The sequence below is a fragment of the Taudactylus pleione genome, unplaced genomic scaffold (genome assembly GCF_031769625.1).
Source record: "Taudactylus pleione unplaced genomic scaffold, aTauple2 ptg002080l, whole genome shotgun sequence".
Taxonomy (NCBI): domain Eukaryota; kingdom Metazoa; phylum Chordata; class Amphibia; order Anura; family Myobatrachidae; genus Taudactylus; species Taudactylus pleione.
The window spans coordinates 342,571-365,934 of NW_028286474.1; the positions used below are offsets into that span (position 1 = coordinate 342,571).

The 23,364-nt window shown below is 45.5% G+C and overlaps 2 protein-coding genes across 2 annotated transcripts in view; one reads left to right on the forward strand and one right to left on the reverse strand.

The window, feature by feature from the left end:
• The window catches only part of LOC148435685 (uncharacterized), a 132,403-nt gene that overhangs the window by 39,683 nt on the left and 69,356 nt on the right, over positions 1–23,364 (forward strand). The gene's annotated exons all lie outside the window — the stretch shown is intronic.
• LOC148435686 (uncharacterized) lies at positions 1,977–22,095 on the reverse strand. Its single transcript, XM_088465647.1, has 7 exons — positions 22,048–22,095; positions 10,226–10,372; positions 9,790–9,972; positions 9,059–9,182; positions 8,845–8,942; positions 8,577–8,688; positions 1,977–6,471 (listed from the first exon to the last, which is right to left on the reverse strand). The coding sequence occupies exons 2-7, from the start codon at positions 10,301–10,303 to the stop codon at positions 5,330–5,332; spliced, it is 1,737 nt and encodes a 578-aa protein (XP_088321773.1). The 5' UTR covers positions 10,304–10,372; positions 22,048–22,095; the 3' UTR covers positions 1,977–5,329.

Consider the following 23,364-nt stretch of genomic DNA (forward strand, 5'->3'; position numbering starts at 1 on the left):
CATGGTACTGCTATGGGAATTAGGATTGCCCCAAGTATCACCAACCTTTATATGGGTCTTTTCTAGGATCTGTTTGTTTGGGTCATGGAGTTCGGAGTGAAAGCTGGTTCTCTATGGCCGATACATTGATGACTTGTTTTGTTTTTTTGTTTGAGATGTGGATGACATTTATCATTTTATTGTTTATTTGCTACACCTTTAGTTTATGATTCATGAGTACACACCGTTTTATATGTATAAAGTACTTGGATGTTACAACGTCAGCACAGTATATGTGTATTAATACAGCCACTTCCAACAAAGAATTCTGTAGTAAATATCTGAATTATAGGAGTAGTCACCAAAAACACATGGAGGGATATTATCCCTAAAAGGACAGTTCCTCCACCTTAGGAGATACAGTTCCACTGAGGAGGCCTTTACCATACAGTCTAGAGACATGTACCATGACTTTAGAAGTTAGGTCTATCCCAAATGGGAATTGAGCAAATCTTTGACAGAGAGGAGTCTGATGGACAGTGTTATAGATTTGTTTATCTTATAAGAAATAATTTAAGTTCAAAACCGTAAGTATAAAGAAAAGGGTTTATTGTCTGGACAAGAGAAAGTCTCAGGGACACAGAGTTCTGAGAGAGATCTGAGGATGGAGCCTCTTACACATGTTGATATATCAAAATATTTTTACAGAATACACCATTAACTACCAATCGTGATATACGAGATCAACGCCTTCATTTCATTCTCTACAAATGAGGAATTTGTCTTTGAGTTTTTTAATAAATCCGACCATGTGATCTGTCTCATCCAATGTCGATCAGATGTGGGGTCTGGTATGTGGGACAGAAAACACGATTGCTTTATGTGAGATTTTTCAAACAGAGGCCCCTATTCAATTAGTTTCGCACCCGCGATACTTTTCCACATGCCAGACTTTGCCTACATCGCGTGTTTTGGTTGAGTGTGTCCAACACTTAGCCAAATAGACACTTCACCATTATCCAATGCAGGGAACTGTCGTATCTCGTGTAGCGCTGTACACTATGTCTGTGGGCTCGGGTCACTGCGCTTTTTCCAAGACTTTGGACTCTACAGGAAGAAAGGGACCGAGAACATCCAAAGTGTAGGTAAGTATGAAGTTTGAGTGTGTAATAAAGGCTTAAAATAATTGTGTCCTGTCATTTTTGTAACACAGTGGAACTATATGTGCCAACAGGCCCTTAATGTGCGGGCATGCTTGCACTTGTGGTTCTCACATTAATGACAGGACACAATTGTTTTAAGCCTTTGAAGCCAAGTGCCTGCATGCCGAGGCAGGCTTGCTGGGATATGTAGTTCAACTGTAAAGAACAGTATTAAATCTATTTTTTGAACCATTACCCCCACACCCACCACCACCAGGGGTGTAGGGAAGAGCCCTCAGGAGGGGGATCCCCAATTTAATTGTTGTGTCCCACCTTCTGAGGATTTCCATGATCATTTTGGGGCTGGTTTTATATTATAGCAGGGGGGTTTCATGCAGAAACTGCAGTCTCTACATAACTTTATGGAAAAAAAAAGCTTGATAAACAGGCAACAAGGTCCCGTATAGTCCTCACCCAAGCTTAAAAGAGATCACTCTCAAAACATTCATTAAACGTAACCAATATGGCAGCAATAAGTAACTAACGTTAGGAATTGGATTATTAAAGTCAACGAGACCAGGTCAGGTATATGGATGACTATGCACCAATAGCAAAATGAGATAGCGAGTTTACTATCTAAATATAAAAACCAGTTAGTGGACGACTAAAGAGAACAGTATAATAATAGAACCCATATAACAAACTCACATAGTACCCTTTCTGAGCCCCCAGACTCATTTTCACTCTTCCCTCCATACCTTGTACAGCCTTTCAACTCTTTCCTTCCTCTTTAAATAAATGCAATTAAAACAGTAAGACAAATTGGTCAGTAATGCAAAATTTTATTACCTAATTTGTATACAGACCACATATCTGCATGTCATATTCCTATAAACACAGTAATGTTATAACATCTACGTATTCATTAAATAAGGAATAAAACACAGATAAGACATAAAAACACCTAAAACGTATTTCATTAGCCAGTGGGCACAATAAAACAGAACACAATATATGAATCGTCATAAAACCCAGGCCAGCCATGCACTGTCACTAGTATAGGTATAGCCACAGCTATTAAGAAAAGATATTCGAATGGTTAAGGTGTATATACACTCAAATAAAAATTGACATTAAACCACAATTGTCACCCAAATTGCAGGCAGCCATTCTGGTAAATTTTACAGGCTGTATTCTCATGGACTTTGGTTTAATGCCTCCAAATATGTGTTAATTTGTAATTAGGATAAGCATCCTAAAGCAAAGCTGTAGGTAATGTATATACCTGCACACTTTTTTATAAAGTTAGAAATGTCCTACTGTTTGTGCGTAATATCTCTGTAGTAGTGTATCTAGTCTTACACCCTAACTTCTCTATCCGTACGCTGTCAAAGCGTCATTGAGAGTAGAATCTTGGTTCAACCACTAATATTTTTTTAACAAAAACTGCTCAGCAATTGACATTTTTTGAAATGATTGAATTAGGTCATGAACACTTATTTCAAACTTATCCAACATGATTTTATAAAAATTTTTTTGAAACACATCATTAATATTGACCTTTTTTAATATCGACCTGCGATATAGCGAAGCATCGATTATTGCGTCATTGCGACTTGAGGGCTGCTTGCCTTACATTTTCTCAGTGGCTGCTTCTCTGTAGCCACCGAATGAGTGATCAGCAGTAATTAGCTGCATTGCAGACACTGGGGGAGGTTACAGGATGCAGAGGGGGTTGGGAGGTCCCACTGAGATTGGTGGCTGCTGGAAGATTATCTTCAGCAGCCAGCCCCTATGCATTTCAGGCTGGTCACATCTGATGCGGGTGTAACATTTGGAGGCACCGCTGGGATCGAAAGCAACAAGCAGACCCTGTTTGACACTAAGCTGCCAGCAGCCACTTGTTTTGAGGGACTAGACTGGGAACAAACTACTAGACCTTGACATCATGGGAAAGTAGTAAAAAAATTAAGATGATGATGGCCATGTTGCCCTAGCAGTGGCACCTTGGGGTGCTAGACGACAAAAAGAGAAAATGGATAAAAAAACAAACAAAAGCGTATGAGTAGAGCAGACTTGGATGAGGTTGTGATCTTAGATGATCAAAAATGGAAAACAGAAAAGAAAGACCCAGAAATTGTCTCTCTGGTGCGAAAAAAAGGTCAAGAAAGATTTTGACCTAATGGAGTCAATCGTGTCGAAAGGGAAATCAAGAGCACTAAATCTGGAAAAGAAACAAATCTCAAAATATATTGGATGGTGAGGCTGATGAGAGCATTAAGGAGGTACAAGCTTACCTCACTGCCCCTAAACATTTACCAGAGGTTGTGGCAGTATCCAAGTGGCAGAAGAAACCTGTGGTGGAATTAAAGGTTGTAGAAGCAGGAGATGTGGAAGGAAAGCTCCAATCCCAGGAATTTCTACCATCCAAGAAGAGCAGTGGATTGTGAATAGTCTGTGTGACATGCTGTACCAGACAGTGGTGACAGAACACCTGGCAAACATATTAAATTTGAGAAAATGAATTGTCTAGGATGAAAAAACTTAATGTGGCTCAGCTGCAAAGGACAATTCAAGAATAAGATAGCTTCAATATTCAACTAGATGAAAGAAAGAAGGAGCTACAAAAATAGCTTTGTGTTATAAGAACTGAAAATCCTGTTCCCAGTGGAGTGGTAGAAAAGCAAGAGGAAGAGCAGCATAATGTACAGATGTCCCTGCAAGAGGATGCATCAACTCTCTGGAATTCCAGGTGGCCGAGCAGCTGAAACATCCAAATAGGAGGACCAGATTACATTCATGAAATGCAAGAGCTCCTAAGCTCTCTCTCTACCCTGCAAGAAAAACAAGCAGATAGCAGGGCTGACTTGGGAGAGAGGAAAGTCATCAACACTAAGGTCTTCGGCACTGTCGTATGGTTTCACGTGCGTAAGGGTTATGGATTCATCAATCGCAATGAAGCCTTTGTCCATTGGACTTCCATTAAGAGAAATAACACGCTGAAGTTTCTGCAAATTGTTGGAGACAGAGAGACTGTAGATACCAAAGCTGCAAATGTGACTGGCCCCGGAGCTGTATCAGTTAAAGGAAGATGGTCTGTTCCAAATAGACGTTGGTTCTCCAGATGCTTTTACCAGCAAAGAAGAAAATATGCTGAAGGAGAAGGTGAACATGTAAAGCATGTACAGTAAGTGATATGTTGATATAAGAAGTAGTACTCCCTCTACACAGACAGACAGGCATCCTGCTAATTTCTTTTTCAGGCCCCATTTTAAAAGGAGGTGCACTGCAAACAGGAACAAACGAATGAAGATGTGGAGCCTAGAGATTAGTCCTTTTCTGAATCTCCACCAGGGGGTGCAAATCATCAAAGACTCAATCAGCACAATTTCTGTGCTAGATTTTAAAGGCAGCATTAACCCAGGGATCCAATTAAGGGCAAAGTAGTGGAGAAAGCTGACAGCAAAGGTGCAGAAAAATAAGGCAGACCAATGCGGTAGAGCATGTATAGAGAATTTAAAGCCTGATTCAGCAAGGAACGCAGTTGCTAATACGCACGTTATCGGTCGATTGTTGCGTACTGTGCATGGGTATGCATCGCAGTGCGTGAACTAGCCATTGCAATTAGGACTGCGATTGCAGAGACCACGCAGACCCATCGCAGAGTAATTGACAGGAAGTGCCATTTGTGGGTGGTAACGGGGTGATTCGTCGAACGCAGGCGCGCCAGTGCCTTTGCACACCGTTGCAGGAGCATGCATAAATTACCCACTGCGACGGCATACGCAGCTTCAGCTCCCATAGCGTGCGTTCATGTTAGCAATTTCTGAGTAAGGTCTGACCTTGTGCAAGGGTGCGTGAGGGGCCGATGGTACTCGATGTGTCCGATAGTTTTGCTAGTCTGCTAAGTATTATGGATTTTTACAAGGTAAAGTGGGCGTAATTATGTTGTGCTGAGATTACATTGCGATCGCAAATAAGTAAACACAGTAATAAAAATATAAATATCTACTGTAATTAGCCATAAATATCCAGCTCTGGCAGCATTGTAAAAAATAGGAGTAGCCTGGGCAACCAATAGGAATACTTCAAATATTTAAAAAGAATATGACAGCTATTCAAAACCAAATGATTTATTAAATCTTTATAATGGACTGAATTTGCAACCTTTGGAGTATTGCCTTTAACCTTGTTTCATATATGTCAGCTCACGGAAATTGTTTTCTTCCTATGTGTATTCTCTGATGTGCAATAAGAGCTGCCTTTTCAATAAAACGTTTCCCACACTCAGAACATGAAAATGGTTTTTCGCCCGTGTGACGTCTCTGATGCTTAACAAGATTTGATACTTGTCTAAAACATTTCCCGCACACTGTACATGGAAATGGTTTGAGACCTGTGTGAATTACCTGATGTCTATCAAGATCTGATTTCTGTGTAAAACATCCCCCACACTGAGAACACGGAAACGGCTTCTCACCTGTGTGACTTCTCTGATGTCTAACAAAATTTGATTTACATGGGAAACATTTCCCACAAACAGTACATGAAAACGGTTTCTTTACGACCCAAGTTCGTGTGTGTCTACCAGAATCTGGTTTGTGCGTAAAATGTTTCTCACCGATGTGAAGTCTTTGATGTGAAACCAGATGTGATTTCTGTGCAAAACATTTCCCACACTGAGAACATGGAAATGGTTTCTCCCCTGTGTGACTTCTCTGATGTCTAACAAAATTTGATTTACATGGAAAACTTTTCCCACACTCAGAGCACGAAAACGGTTTCAGACCTGTGTGAATAACCTGATGCCGGCGAAGGTCTGATTTCTGTGTAAAATATTTTCCACATTCAGAGCACGGAAATGGCTTCTCCCCAGTGTGGCTTCTTTGATGTCGAAAAAGATTTGATTTACTTGGAAAACGTTTCCCACACTGAGAACACGGAAATTGTTTGTTTACAACGTGACTTCTCTGATGTGCAACAAGATTTGATTTTTTTGTAAAACATTTCCCGCAATCAGAGCATAGAAATGGCCTCTCACCTGTGTGAGTCTGTTTATGTCTATCAAAGATAGCCTTGTTTCTAAAGCATTTACCGCAATCAGAACAAGCAAAGTTACCTTTAAAAACTGTAGTATGTGTAACAATATCAGAGTTGTTAGGAACACAGTCCGAATGATTAGAGGGAGCAGATGATAGATCAGCACTGTGAAATACTTGATGTATATTTGGGGTAATGGCGTTTTTCCCTGGGGACTTGCAGGTAACGACCTCATCTTCAATTTTAAAATCCAGAGACATACTCTCTGGAGAATATCCCTCCAAGGGCTTCTTCCTCTTGCTTTTAACCACTGAAAATAATATAAAGGTATGTAAAAAATATATATATATAAATAGCAGATATGACACAGTAGCAGTACCATGGCCACAGATATATTGCACCGCATGACAACATCAGGCAGCTCTGCCAAAATGCGGAGTTTGGTGATTGACATCGCCCACGCAAACATATTGACCAGCCAGCATTATCGGACACGATAATATCACATGGTCTCATACCACTGATCTGACTAAACCACTAGTGTAATTTCCCTTGTCCAGATATATGAGATACACCAGAGAGTGTGGGGAGGAGACTGGTCAGATCTCTGGGCTGGTAACACACAGTGACATGATGTGAGGGGGAGAGCAGGAGTATAATAGGGGCTGATGGCTCCTGATGTATGAGATACACCAGAGAGTGTGGGAACTAGAATGGTCAGATCTCTGGGCTGGAAACACACAGTGACATGATGTGAGGGGGAGAGCAGGAGCATAATAGGGGCTGATGGATCCTGATGTATGAGATACACCAGAGAGTGTGGGAAGGAGACTGGTCAGATCTCTGGGCTGGTAACACACAGTGACATGATGTGAGGGGGAGAGCAGGAGTATAATAGGGGCTGATGGCTCCTGATGTATGAGATACACCAGAGAGTGTGGGAACTAGAATGGTCAGATCTCTGGGCTGGAAACACACAGTGACATGATGTGAGGGGGAGAGCAGGAGCATAATAGGGGCTGATGGATCCTGATGTATGAGATACACCAGAGAGTGTGGGGAGGAGACTGGTCAGATATCTGGGCTGGTAACACACAGTGACATAATGTGAGAGGGGAGAGCAGGAGTATAATAGGGGATGATGGCTCCTGATGTATAAGATACACCAGAAAGTGTGGGGAGGAGACTGGTCAGATCTCTGGGCTGGTAACACACAGTGACATGATGTGAGGGGGAGAGCAGGAGTATAATAGGGGATGATGGCTCCTGATGTATGAGATACACCAGAGAGTGTGGGGAGGAGACTGGTCAGATCTCTGGGCTGGTAACACACAGTAACATGATGTGAGGGGGGAGAGCAGGAGTATAATAGGGGATGATGGCTCCTGATGTATAAGATACACCAGAAAGTGTGGGGAGGAGACTGGTCAGATCTCTGGGCTGGTAACACACAGTGACATAATGTGAGAGGGGAGAGCAGGAGTATAATAGGGGCTGATGGATCCTGATGTATGAGATACACCAGAGAGTGTGGGGAGGAGACTGGTCAGATATCTGGGCTGGTAACACACAGTGACATAATGTGAGAGGGGAGAGCAGGAGTATAATAGGGGATGATGGCTCCTGATGTATAAGATACACCAGAAAGTGTGGGGAGGAGACTGGTCAGATCTCTGGGCTGGTAACACACAGTGACATGATGTGAGGGGGAGAGCAGGAGTATAATAGGGGATGATGGCTCCTGATGTATGAGATACACCAGAGAGTGTGGGGAGGAGACTGTTCAGATCTCTGGGCTGGTAACACACAGTAACATGATGTGAGGGGGGAGAGCAGGAGTATAATAGGGGATGATGGCTCCTGATGTATAAGATACACCAGAGAGTGTGGGGAGGAGACTGTTCAGATCTCTGGGCTGGTAACACACAGTAACATGATGTGAGGGGGGAGAGCAGGAGTATAATAGGGGATGATGGCTCCTGATGTATGAGATACACCAGAGAGTGTGGGGAGGAGACTGGTCAGATCTCTGGGCTGGTAACACACAGTGACATGATGTGAGGGGAAGAGCAGGAGTATAATAGGGGCTGATGGCTCCTGATGTATGAGATACACCAGAGTGTGGGGAGGAGACTGGTCAGATCTGTGGGCTGGTAACACACAGTGACATGATGTGATGGGGAGAGCAGGAGTATAATAGGGGCTGATGGCTCCTGATGTATGAGATACACCAGAGAGTGTGGGGAGGAGACTGGTCAGATCTCTGGGCTGGTAACACACAGTAACGTGAAGGGGAGAACAGGAGTATAATAGAAGCTCATGGCTCCTGATGTATGAACTGACAGAGGAGGGTGTAGGATAAGCGATTGTTATAGTGACTGAGCAAGGAGAATATGTGACTGTTTTATTACTCACCAGTGCTGATATCTGTAGGGATTTCCTCCTCCTTACATTGCTGACCAACCCTCACATATGTCTCTTGTTCTCCCTCCATAGGTTCTACTTTAATTTCAGTCAAATATTCACCCTATATAACCCCAAAAAACATTAAAACAATTAATTTCTTATTTCAATAACGAGATTAAACAACACAAAAACAGTAAATAAGATACACACAGCTCCTTTACAAATCATATAGTGACAGTCACTTTGGTACATTGATAAGACCCTAAATCCCACCTACCTGATGCTTCTGTGGGATCCTGTGATTCTCCGCTGTACAATCCTGGGAATATAGAGGACGGGGACATCTCTCTGGGGTATTTCTGTTACTGGGTCCATCTGTAGGAGACACACAGTGACTGAGTACATTGTATATATGTGGTTATCAGATGATGTGTATATAGGGGGCCCCATACCTGCTCTCCCCTGTACAATAAATGACAGTCTCCTCTTACCCAGTGATGTGAGGGGCCGGTGATTCTCCATCATCACGTCCTTGTACAGACCCCTGTGTCCTTCTATATACTCCCACTCCTCCATAGAGAAATAGACAGTGACATCCTGACACCTTATAGGAACCTGACACACACAATGATACAGTCATCACCAAGGTATATCCCCTGGTGTTACTGTATAATGTCCCATTCCCAGCAGTCACCTCTCCAGTCATCACCCAGACACATCCCCTGGTGTTACTCTATAATGTCCCATTCCCAGCAGTCACCTCTCCAGTCATCACCCAGACACATCCCCTGGTGTTACTGTATAATGTCCCATTCCCAGCAGTCACCTCTCCAGTCATCACCCAGACACATCATCTGGTGTTACTGTATAATGTCCCATTCCCAGCAGTCACCTCTCCAGTCATCACCCAGACCCATCCCCTGGTGTTACTCTATAATGTCCCATTCCCAGCAGTCACCTCTCCAGTCATCACCCAGACCCATCCCCTGGTGTTACTGTATAATGTCCCATTCCCGGCAGTCACCTCTCCAGTCATCACCCAGACACATCATCTGGTGTTACTGTATAATGTCCCATTCCCGGCAGTCACCTCTCCAGTCATCACCCAGACACATCCCCTGGTGTTACTCTATAATGTCCCATTCCCAGCAGTCACCTCTCCAGTCATCACCCAGACCCATCCCCTGGTGTTACTGTATAATGTCCCATTCCCAGCAGTCACCTCTCCAGTCAGCAGCTGAATGATCTTGTAGGTGAGTTCCAGGATCTTCTGGTCATTGTGTCTCTTATGTATCAGTGGAGGCACCGTGATGGGGCTCTGGGTCCTGCTCAGTTCTCCTGACACACGAGGACAGCTGCTGGTTTTCTCACAGTCACCGGGTGTCTTCTTCACTACTGTGTGATCCTGTGTATTGGAAAAGACACTATTACTGCATTCACTCCCAAATCCACTCACTTCCCCAGTTATGTCCCTATATTATTACTATAGATATTAGTAATGTCACTGTGACACTCCCATATCCCCTCACCTCCCCAGTCATATCCCTGTATTATTACTATAGATATAAGTGACGTCACTGTGACACTCCCAGATCCCCTCACCTCCCCCAGTCATGTCCCTGTGTTATTACTATAGATATAAGTGATATCACTGTCACCTCTCCGGTCAGCAGATGCATGATCTCCAGGGTAAGAGATAATATTTTCTCCGTCAGGTGTCCTCTGTCCTTGTTCATCCTGAAGTCTATAAGAATGTAATCTGGGTCTTGAGCCTGACTGTGAGGTGACCACCGCTGTAGAGTGAGCTATATGAGGAATAAAAATTACCTGTGTAGCAGAACAAATATATACACAAATACATAGGCATTCCATCTGTATGTGTGCAGTCAGTGCATTAGGTGCACCTGCCCTTGCCATGTATCTGGCTGTGTAGTCAGGGACATTATAGTATGTGCAGGCGATGCTATACACAGCAGATAGGGAGAGAGAAAAGGCAAGACATCAGTAAGGGCACTATTATCGCAGCATAATACCGAAAAACAGAACGGTGGGCATGAGTATATGAAGTGACGTAACACTGACGAGGGGCTCATACAACACTGTGTGGAAGTGGCCAGGTCATCATGAGTTATCGGGACTTCTGTATGTGACTTTCATAAGGTCCTAGACGGAGAGCATGGAGAAGAGGAGGAATGTGTAAGTGATAACATTACTTTTGATGGAGGAACTGATAAAGGGATTGTGCTTAATGTGATCTCATGAGCATGGCTTTATGTGACTGCCCACGAGGAAGTCTTCCTGTTCAATACCCCTTTTCCACCAAAATCCCGGGTCTGTCCAGGGATTTTTTACCCAGCATTTTGCCGGGTCATACCCGGTTTAGACCCCGTTTCCACTGCACCCTCGTTCTGGGTTTTTCCCGTGTTGCCTCCATTTCGGAAAAACGGTGTCCAGAAACAAAATCCATCTGAAGCCAAGTGCGTCAGGGCGGGTGCCCTGTGGACCCTATGGACTTCGAAGAAAGAGAGTTAACAAAGGTAAGTTTTACCATAACTCATTTTCTTCTTCAGGGTCCATAGGCTCCACAGGGAGACTTTGGGGATGCCCCAAAGCAGTCCTTTTAAGGGTGGGGACGCTCCTGCGCCGAGAGGAGAATCCGGCCATCTAGCTAATGTTTGCTTATTGGCTGGCCATCTATTCTTGTGAAATCCATAGAGCACAAATAAGGAGCCTGATTTCCGAAGGGAACTGGTACGGTCCACATAAATCCTGAGGGCGCGGACCACATCCAAAAGAGGCCTCACCTGCCGAGAGGTCCGATGATTGAAAAGCCGGGACTATAATTTCCTCATTAACGTGGAAACTAGAAACAACTTTAGGAAGGAACCCAGGGCGAGTCCGTAGCACAGCCCTGTCCTGGTGAAATATCAGAAAAGAGGAGCGACAGGAAAGCGCCGCGAACTCTGACAACCTCCTAGCGGAGGTAATAGCCAGAAGAAAGAGTATTTGCTGTTAACCACTTGAGTTCCCCTGAATCTAGGGGTTCAAATGGAGGACCCTGGAGGGCCAGAAGAACTACTGCCAAGTCCCAAGGAGCAAATGGGGGGACAAAGGGAGGTTGAATCTGGAGGACACCCTGGAGGAAGGTGCGGATATCCTTTAACGCAGCAATTCTATGTTGGAACCATACTGACATAGCAAAGACATGCACTTTCAGTAGGGCCAGGCGGAGGCCAAGGTCCAATCCAGCTTGAAAGAAGGCAAGGACTCTGGAAATCCGAAACACCTGGGGGTCGTAAGCTCTGGGATGACACCATTGTAAATATGTATGCCACACTCTGTGGTAAATCCTAGCAGAAGCTGTCTTACGTCCACCAAGGTTGCCTCGGCAGCTCTGGTTCTGGACCCGTACACTGGCAACTTGTGATTGTGTTGGGAGGGCATGAAGTCCACCTCTGGGTGGCCCCATTTGTCCACTAGGAGTTGAAACACCTCTTGATGAAGAGACCATTTCCTGGGATGCACGTTGTGACGGCTGAGGAAGTCCGCTTCCCAATTGAGAACTCCCGGTATGAACACTGCAGAAATGGCCAGGAGATGACACTCTGCCCATGTCAGAATGTGTGACACTTCTGTCATTGCTGCCCGACTTCGAGTGCCTCCTTGATGGTTGATGTAAGCCACCGTTGTGGTGTTGTCGGACTGAACTTGCACGGGTTTCCCCTGATGTGTTTGGCCAATTTGAGGGCCCTGTAAACAGCCCGAAGTTCCAATATGTTGATTGGTAGGGTTGCTTCGACTGCAGTCTAACGACCCTGAAAGGAGTTTGGACCGGTCACTGCGCCCCAGCCCCGGAGACTGGCGTCTGTTGTTAGGATTACCCAGTCCGGGATCCTAAAGGGGCAACCCTTGGTTAGATGAGACATCAGTAGCTACCAAGACAAAGACAGACGCACTTACGGAGAGAGCACCATTGTCTGAGCCTTGATCCGATGGGGTAATCCGTTCCACCTGGTGAGGATCAGCCATTGCAGAGGCCTGGAATGAAACTGAGCATTTTCCACCATGTAGAAGGTGGACACCATGGATCCCAGAACCTGCATCGCTGAGTGGATTGACACCTGGAGACTGTAGAGGCATCTGCGTACTCGTAGTTGTAATGTGGAGATCTTGTCTGAAGTCAGAAAGATTCTCTGCTGTTGAGAATCCAGCAAGGCTCCCAGATGAATCATCCTCTGCGAGGAATTCAGTGAGGACTTTTTCCAATTGATTAACCACCCACGTGCTTGTAGAAACGCAAGTGTTAGTTGCATATGGTGGTGGAGCACTTCTGGATAACCCGCTAATAGCAGGAGGTCATCCAAATATGATAGCAGCCGGACACCCTGACTCCGCAGATGGGCCACCATGATAGCCATAACTTTGGTAAATATCCGCAGAGCTGTGGATAGGCCAAAGGACGGAGCCCGTAATTGAAAGTGTTGCTGTAGTATAGCAAACCGGAGATAATGCTGGTGAGAGAGCATTATTGGCACATGCAGGTATGCGTCCTGAATATCCAGCGATACCATAAAGTCCCCAGGTTCCATAGCCAGTATGATGGAGCGAAGGGTTTCCATCCTCAACCTTGGCACCCTGAGGAATGTTTTCAGGGATTTGAGGTTGAGGATAGGCCGATGAGACCCATTCGGCTTCCGAAACAAAAAAGAGAGTAGAATAATAACCAGTCCCTCGCTGAGATAGCGGGACTGGCACAATTACCCCAGCTTGCAGCAGGGACTGTATGGCTTTCTGGATCTGTAGGGCCTTGTGCGTGTCTGAAGGAGGGCCTGTGCAGATAAACTGGTGGGGAGGCCATAGTTAGGATGACGGAGCATAGGGTTACCATCCTGAACTTTGGCCCCCTTAGGAATTTGCTCAAGGATCTGAGGTTGAGGACAGGCCGATGAGACCCATTCGGCTTCTGAACCAGAAAGAGTATAATAATAATAATAACCAGTCCCTCACTGAGATAGTGGGACTAGCACAATCACCCCTGCTAGCAGCAAGGACTGCATGGCTTTCTGGATTTGTAAGACCTTGTTCGGGTCTGAATGAGGGCCTGTGTAGAAAAACTGGTGGGCAGACCATCTGTGAAATGAGAGCGTGTACCCGTGGGAGACCACTTCTCTTAGCCAAGCATCCATGGTGGTTTGACACCAGCACTGGGCAAACTGAAGAAGTCGGCCTCCCATTCTGGGATCCCCCAGAGGGAGGCCTGTCAGGCTGAGGGTTTATCCTCTGGTTTATAAGCATGGGGTCTTGTGCTCCAGGCCTGTTTCCTGGGTTTGGCGGCCTTCTTGGCAGCTGTCTAGGAAAGGACTGTCCTTTGGGCTTTCCCTGGGGACCTAAAGGAAGAGGTTCGAGGCTTGGAAGAAGCTAGTGCTGAGGGTAGAAATGCAGATTTTGATACTGCCAATGTGTCAAAAATCTGGTCTAGATACGGCCAAACAAGATCTCCCCATTGTAAGGTAAGCCTTCCAGGCCTTTCTTAGAATCAGCATCCGCCCTCCAAGAGCGCAGCCATAGGGTACGGTGAGCAGACACGGCTGCGGTCGAGACTCTGGAGGTCAGAAGACTGGTATCTAGTGTAGCTTCTCCAATATATGCAGCCGCATCTTGAATGTGACCAACCAACGACAAATGATCCCCTGAAGTCTTTGAGGGAAAGGAGTCCTCAAGTGCATCGGCCCAGCTCTCTATAGCTTTCGCTACCCATGAAATAGCCATGGACAGGCGGACAACAGCTCCTGAAAGAGAGAATATAAATTTCAGGCAAGTTTCCACCTTCCTATCTGTAGGATACCATTTTTTACAATGAGCCTCAGGAAATGGGTAACATGAGGCCAAACTCCTTTGAGGTTGGTACCTCTTACTAGGCGATTGCCAGGCTGCAGCTATGTGATCAACTAGCTGATCTGGCAGAGGGAATTCAGCTTAAGTCCTTTTTATTTGTTTAAACAGAGGGTGCTTGGATTAAGGGGCTGGCTCATCATCTTATAACTATAATATATATGACTATAACTAAGACGGATCTGACAGCTCGCACCAAAGCAGGAATATTAAGTTTAGACCGAGTCTCCACCTCCTCCAGAGGGGAGTCGGGGTTAGAGACATCAGCAACCTCTCCATCGTCAGATGACATCTCAGACTCAGAGAGCTGTGTGAACTGTGATGACAACACAGTACATTTAGCAGGTTTCTCACCCTGCAACATGGTCTGATTGGCCGTAGAAGAAGACGTCAGGCTCTGCAAGTAGAGAGAACATCTACCCATGGTGGCCTCCATGTGCCTCACAGGAGGAGTTTGTATAGTTGGAATCAGTTGTGATAATCCCTATGGGGGAATAACAGTCTGCTGTGGTAACCCCATAGGGGGAAAAACAGCCGGAACCGCTAAGCGGCCCGCAATGGAGGCCAGGACCTGAGAAAAGGCACATGGTGGATTAAGACACCTGATACATAATCCATCCCATACCAAATCCTCCTCACCAAAACCTGCAGCACATAATCTGCATGATAGCAGAATGGGTGCAGAAGTCTGTTCATTATCCTTGTCTCTACCAGACATATCTGCATAGCAATGTACACAATATGGCACTGGGTATAATGCAACCACTGAGTATGTAGGATACTTGTAGAAATGCAATATAGTGGTCTGATGCTTGGGTAAGCTGCAGGAGCACACAGCCGGATATGGCACAGTGCACAGCACAACTGTATGTGACCAACCTCGCAAATATTAAGTTCTATAGATGTGAGGTACAGGAAACACCCTGACTACATCTGTATGTTAGGGCAGAATCAGAGAAAAGGTATAGATATATGCTGACAGTTAGAAAATAGACACAGACAGGCAGCGCTAGCATAAGTCACATACAATGCAGAAATACAACTGCAAACTGGCACTACAATCAACTACATAGACTCAGTGTCTGGTAGTATAGCGCTACATGCGCTGACTCCAGGGAGAGGTATGTAGGGGGATCGGACCACGCGTTACCCTGAAGAGCTGCGACTGTGCCACTGAAAGAAAATGGCCGCCGGAGACCTCAGGGGGGCGTGGCCGGAGGAGGAGAAGAGCTCAGGGAAGCGAGACCTCCGAGCAGTGGTGCCCTGAACTGAGGGACTGCTCTAATGGGGAAGCTGACCTCCCCTTGCCGATTGTTTACCTACCGGGAAGCTGGTTCCCGCACCAAGTGTACCCTGGTGGTCTAGTGGATCACGGTGGCTGGAGCCTGCATCCACACTCGGCACCTCCGGTCTGTCTCCTGTGAGGTATGACTGCTGCAACGCAGGTCACCGCAAGCGATGACGCGCTCTTACCTGTCCCTTGGTGTCTGGCTTGTAGTCTGGATCCGTCCACGTGGCCAGCAAGCAGGGACCCCGGGATGCCCCCGAAATCCCCAGCCTGAACTGGCGTTGCGGCGCCGGAGGGGTGACGGAGCGGCAGTGCAGACATCCTATGGACAGTCTGCTGCCGCGCGCTCTTAGTAGAAAAAATAAAATAAAAAGCCAATAGGGCTACCTGATCAGCACCCCGCGTAATGGTGACCCGAATCCAGCCGGCCACCAACGAAAAACTGAGGTGCCTTTGGCTCGGGGGCGGGGTATAGGGAGAGTAAACCAGAGCATCCTGGGGGCTGAAAAGCTTTAACTGCGTGGTGCCCGGATTCCTGATCCACCACCTACACCCCAAGGTCTGCCTGTGGAGTCTATGGACCCTGTAGAAGAAAACCCGTGTAAGAACTTTTCCACTGCAGTGTTACCAGGTTTTACCTACGAAAAACCCTGCTCGATACCCGGGAAGAAATCCTGGGTCAGTAGAACCGGGATATTTTCCATGGAGCCGTTTCCACTGAACCAAGTCCCCGGTAAACACGGCAATTACCCGGGTTTTTTAGGCAGTGGAAAAGGGATGTTAGAGAAGCATAATACTGGGAATTGTTCTAATTATGATCCCTGAGGTTATCTGGGAATCATAGATTGCTATAAATTGCACTTAGATCCCAATGGTACATACACAATTGTACCCAGTGTCCAGAGACGATACCTACCACTAATATGTAATGGCAATGTAGTGAGGATATCAGATAAGGAGTCAGCATTACGCGGCAGGCATCATGAAATTGCATTATACGGCTATGGTATGGCAATATGAGGTGGGCATTACATGGCTATGAGATGGCACTATAAGGTGGGTAGTATATGGCTATAAAATGGCACTATGAGGTTGGCATTATACGATTATGAGATGGCACTATGAGTTGGGCATTATATTGCTGTTAGGTGGCACTATAAGGTGGGAATCATACAGCTGTGAGATGGCACTATGAGATGGGCATTATATGGCTATGAGAAGGTACTATGAGATGGGCAGTATATGGCTATGAGAAGACACTATAAAGTGGGCATTATACGGCTATAAGATGGCACTATAAGGTATTTATTATACTGCTATGAGATGGCACTATAAGGTGGGCATTATATGGCTATAAGATGGCACTACAGGGTATTTATTATACTGCTATGAGATGGCACTATAAGGTGGGCATTATACGGCTATGAGATGACGCTATGAGGTGGGCATTATATGGCTATGAGATGACACTATGACGGGGTTATTATATAGCTATGAGGTGGCACTATGAGCTGGGCAGTATATGGCTATGAGATGGCACTATGAGTTGGGCATTATATTGCTGTGAGGTGGGCATCAGGATGTGGCAATATGAGGTGGGAAGTATAAGGCTGTGAGATGACACTATGAGAGGTGGGCATTATACAGCTATGTGATGGCACTATGAGAGGTGGGCATTATACAGCTATGTGATGGCACTATGAGAGGTGGGCATTATACAGCTATGTGATGGCACTATGAGAGGTGGGCATTATACAGCTATGTGATGGCACTATGAGAGGTGGGCATTATACAGCTATGTGATGGCACTATGAGAGGTGGGCATTATACAGCTATGTGATGGCACTATGAGAGGTGGGCATTATACAGCTATGTGATGGCACTATGAGAGGTGGGCATTATACAGCTATGTGATGGCACTATGAGAGGTGGGCATTATACAGCTATGTGATGGCATTATGAGAGGTGGGCATTATACAGCTATGATAATTAACTAATGAGACGCGCTGTCACGAAGCAGCTAGTATAAGGGGTAGTCAGCCCCCACAGAAAAAGTAGTAGAAACAATAATACCAGCGCTGATAAGCACAAAGAGATGGACGGTTTACTAAGTTAATCAACTAAAATACTTTTATTTTTAAGATATGCATATTATGCAGAATAAATCTTCAAAATGCTGGCAACATACATTACATACATTGTAGATCACAATAAAAACCAGCACATCACTCTGTTCCTGTGTATTTATCACTGGACCTAGAACTTTATCTCCACTTTTATCCAGGAGAAAACTAGAATGTTTATGCAGCAAATAGTTACCGTATGGTGGGCCAAGATATTTCACACAGTCCTTAGCATCCAAGGAGCAATAGAATCGGCTGTATAGGATCCACCTGGTGCTTTCCCAATGCTGCAGTAGATTCCAAGGAGTTGTAACAAATGTCCAAAATAAAGTCCATTCAATCAGAGTCCCAACGCGTTTCGCTGACAAAAGGGCACTCAGCTTCATCAGGGGTGTGTTTATGTCTCTATCCAGGAGTCACTTAAATACTAGTGAGTGATTGCATAAGTGATCACACTTGTGGTTAGTTGCACCCAGTAGCAATATGAAAAACCATCCATCAAAATATTACAAAGTTAAAAGACTTACATATAAGCAGTCCTAGGTCCAGTGATAAATACACAGGAACAGAGTGATGTGCTGGTTTTTATTGTGATCTACAATGTATGTAATGTATGTTGCCAGCATTTTGAATATTTAGTCTGCATAATATGCATATCTTAACATTAAATAAATGTATTTTAGTCGATTAATTTAGAAAACCGTCCAACTCTTTGTACTTATCAGCGCTGGAATTATTGTTTGTACTATTATACGGCTATGAGATGGCACTATGATGTGGGCATTAAATGGCAGTGAGATGGCGCTATGATGTGGGCATTAAATGGCAGTGAGATGGCGCTATGAGGTGGGCATTATATGGCTGTGAGATGGCACTGAGGTGGGCATTATACGGCTGTGAGATGGCACTGAGGTGAGCATTATACGGCTGTGAGATGGCACTGAGGTGAGCATTATACGGCTGTGAGATGGCACTATGAGGTGAGGATTATACGGCTGTGAGATGGCACAATGGGGTGGACATTATATGGCTGTGAGATGGCACTATGAGGTGAGCATTATACCGCTGCGAGATGGCGCTATGAGGTGAGCATTATACGGCTGCGAGATGGCGCTATGAGGTGGGCATTATACGGCTGCGAGATGGCCCTATGAGGTGAGCATTATACGGCTGTGAGATGGCACTATGAGGTGAGAATTATACGGCTGCGAGATGGCACTATGAGGTGAGCAATATACGGCTGTTAGATGGCACTATGAGATGGGCATTATACGGCTGTGAGATGGCACTATGAGGTGAGCATTATACGGCTGCGAGATGGCACTATGAGGTGAGCATTATATGGCTGTGAGATGGCACTATGAGGTGGGGTGGGCATTATACGGCTGTGAGATGGCGCTATGAGGTGAGCATTATACGGCTGTGAGATGGCGCTATGAGGTGAGCATTATACGGCTATGAGATGGCGCTATGAGGTGAGCATTATACGGCTATGAGGTGGGCATTATACGGCTGCGAGATGGCACTATGAGGTGAGCATTATACGGCTGTGAGATGGCACTATCGGGCTGGGCATTATACGGCTGCGAGATGGCACTATGAGGTGAGCATTATACGGCTGTGAGATGGCACTATCGGGTGGGTATTATACGGCTGCGAGATGGCACTATGAGGTGAGAATTATACGGCTGCGAGATGGCACTATGAGGTGAGCAATATACGGCTGTTAGATGGCACTATGAGATGGGCATTATACGGCTGCGAGATGGCACTATGAGGTGAGCATTATACGGCTGCGAGATGGCACTATGAGGTGAGCATTATATGGCTGTGAGATGGCACTATGAGGTGGGGTGGGCATTATACGGCTGTGAGATGGCGCTATGAGGTGAGCATTATACGGCTGTGAGATGGCACTATGAGGTGAGCATTATACGGCTATGAGATGGCACTATGAGGTGAGCAATATACAGCTGTTAGATGGCACTATGAGATGGGCATTATACGGCTGTGAGATGGCACTATGAGGTGAGCATTAAACGGCTGCGAGATGGCACTATGAGGTGAGCATTATATGGCTGTGAGATGGCACTATGAGGTGGGGTGGGCATTATACGGCTGTGAGATGGCGCTATGAGGTGAGCATTATACGGCTGCGAGATGGCACTATGAGGTGAGCATTATACGGCTGTGAGATGGCACTATCGGGTGGGCATTATACGGCTGCGAGATGGCACTATGAGGTGAGAATTATACGGCTGCGAGATGGCACTATGAGGTGAGCAATATACGGCTGTTAGATGGCACTATGAGATGGGCATTATACGGCTGCGAGATGGCACTATGAGGTGAGCATTATACGGCTGCGAGATGGCACTATGAGGTGAGCATTATATGGCTGTGAGATGGCACTATGAGGTGGGGTGGGCATTATACGGCTGTGAGATGGCGCTATGAGGTGAGCATTATACGGCTGTGAGATGGCGCTATGAGGTGAGCATTATACGGCTATGAGATGGCACTATGAGGTGAGCAATATACGGCTGTTAGATGGCACTATGAGATGGGCATTATACGGCTGTGAGATGGCACTATGAGGTGAGCATTATACGGCTGTGAGATGGCGCTATGAGGTGAGCATTATACGGCTATGAGATGGCGCTATGAGGTGAGCATTATACGGCTATGAGGTGGGCATTATACGGCTGCGAGATGGCACTATGAGGTGAGCATTATACGGCTGTGAGATGGCACTATCGGGTGGGCATTATACGGCTGCGAGATGGCACTATGAGGTGAGCATTATACGGCTGTGAGATGGCACTATCGGGTGGGCATTATACGGCTGCGAGATGGCACTATGAGGTGAGCATTATACGGCTGTGAGATGGCACTATGAGGTGAGAATTATACGGCTGCGAGATGGCACCATGAGGTGAGCAATATACGGCTGTTAGATGGCACTATGAGATGGGCATTATACGGCTGCGAGATGGCACTATGAGGTGAGCATTATACGGCTGCGAGATGGCACTATGAGGTGAGCATTATATGGCTGTGAGATGGCACTATGAGGTGGGGTGGGCATTATACGGCTGTGAGATGGCGCTATGAGGTGAGCATTATACGGCTGTGAGATGGCGCTTTGAGGTGAGCATTATACGGCTATGAGATGGCGCTATGAGGTGAGCATTATACGGCTATGAGGTGGGCATTATACGGCTGCGAGATGGCACTATGAGGTGAGCATTATACGGCTGTGAGATGGCACTATGAGGTGAGCATTATACGGCTGTGAGATGGCAATATGAGGTGGGCATTATACGGCTGTGAGATGGCACTATGAGGTGGGCATTATACGGCTGCGAGATAGCACTATGAGGTGAGCATTATACGGCTGTGAGATGGCACTATGAGGTGAGCATTATACAGCTGCGCGATGGCACTGAGGTGGGTATTATACGGCAGTGAGATGGGACTATGAGGTGGGCATTATACGGCTATGAGGTGGCACTGTGGGGTGGGCATTATACGGCTGAGATGACACTAAGAGGAGGGCATTATAGGTCAGTGAGATGGCACTATTAGGTGGGCATTACATGGCTATGAGGTGGCACTGTAGGATGGGCATTATACGGCTATGAGGTGGCCATTATACAGCTGTGAGATGGCACTATGAGGTGAGCATTAAACAGCTATAAGATGGCACTATGTGGTGGTCATTATGAGGCTAGGAGATGGCGCTATGAGGTGACCATTATACGACTGAAATGGCAATGTGGGGTGGGCATTATACAGCTATGAGATGGCGCTATGAGGTGGGAATTATGAGGCTAGGAGATGGCGCTATGGGGGTGACCATTATACGGCTATGAGATGGCAATGTGGGGTGGGCATTACACGCACTATGAGGTGGGGTATTATATGGCTATGAGATGGCACTATGAGGTGGGCATTAAACAGCTATGAGATGGCACTATTTGGTGGGCATTATGGGGCTGTGAGATGGCACTGAGGTGGGCATTAAACAGCTATGAGATGGCACTACGAAGTGGGCATTATATGGCTATGAGATGGCACCAAAAGGTGGGCAGTATACGGCTATGAGATGGCACTATGAGGTGGGCATTATTTATCACTGTTACATGTTTATCATGAAGGCAGTGTAGGTACATACCCCGCCAGGCGTCCTCTCATCCGAGGGATGTTGCACATCCAACTTCCGCCTGTGCGTTCCACCTGACGCTTCCAGGCTGTGCGTTTCAACTGACGCTTCCGGGCTGTGCGTTCCACCTGACTCTCCCGGGCTGTGCGTTCCAACTCTCACTTCCGGGCTGTGCGGCTGACGGTCTTCGCATTCGGACAGTAGGGTCACATGATGTATCCGGGATCGAGGACACCGAGTAACTGACCGTGAGCTGCTATTATTTATATACTGTGTGTTATATCTTTGTACAGTGTGTGTTTTATATCTACCTACATATTATATATATATATATATATATATATATATATATATATATATATATATATATACATATATATATACATACCACACAGTATATATAATATATATATATATATATATATATATATATATATAAAAATCACAATATGTGTATCTTTATATATATGTATATATATATTTGTGTATATACACTGTGTGGTATGTATTTATGCAAAAAAAAATCATACATTGTTTAGTGACAAATATTTACGATATTCTTAAATATTCCTCTCCTACAATTTTGAACACCTTCAGAAGTATCGCTATTAGGAGGAACAGGTAGCTCAGATGGCCGTCCCAAGGAAATTACATGGCTGCCACCAGGAAAGTGTTCAGATCCTCCGTCCTTCATCTTTCAATTCACATCCCGTTCAATTCAGAAGAAGACCTCCCCAGGTTATGGAAGGAATTCCATAGTCCTCTAGGACTTTACATCCGTCACTGATGTACGAGGTCAGAGACCACAGGGGGCCAGGGCTGAAATACTAGCTCCCGTGAGCGCCATATGAAAATATATTATTTTTTCCCAGATACTCCGAGCCCTCAGAAATATGATGCGCCAGAGTTCATAAACCCATATTCTGTCTATCAGATTCCAGATCCACCACTAACTGGCCAGATCACCTCTACATTGCTTTATTAAGCAGGGTATACAGAAGGAATCTTCCGCGGTTCAAATTTGTCTCGACGGTGGCTTCTATTCTCATGTACACACTATACCTTAATTCAGCAGTGTTTTGAATCAGAGCGGTGGTTGTCTCAGTCATGTGAGCTATAAAAGCATCCATATAAGCGAAGATTTCCATGTGACTGTATCCTCTGGGAGATATATGAAATTTATGATCGGATCGAGTCAAAGCTTCACTAAACAGACCATCCAACTCAGCATCCATTTCTCTTTCCTTCTAAACATTGTAAGGTCTTGAACCTCATATTCCTTGTTTCCCTAATCTCATGTGTCTCCTGGACGGCACATATTACATTAAC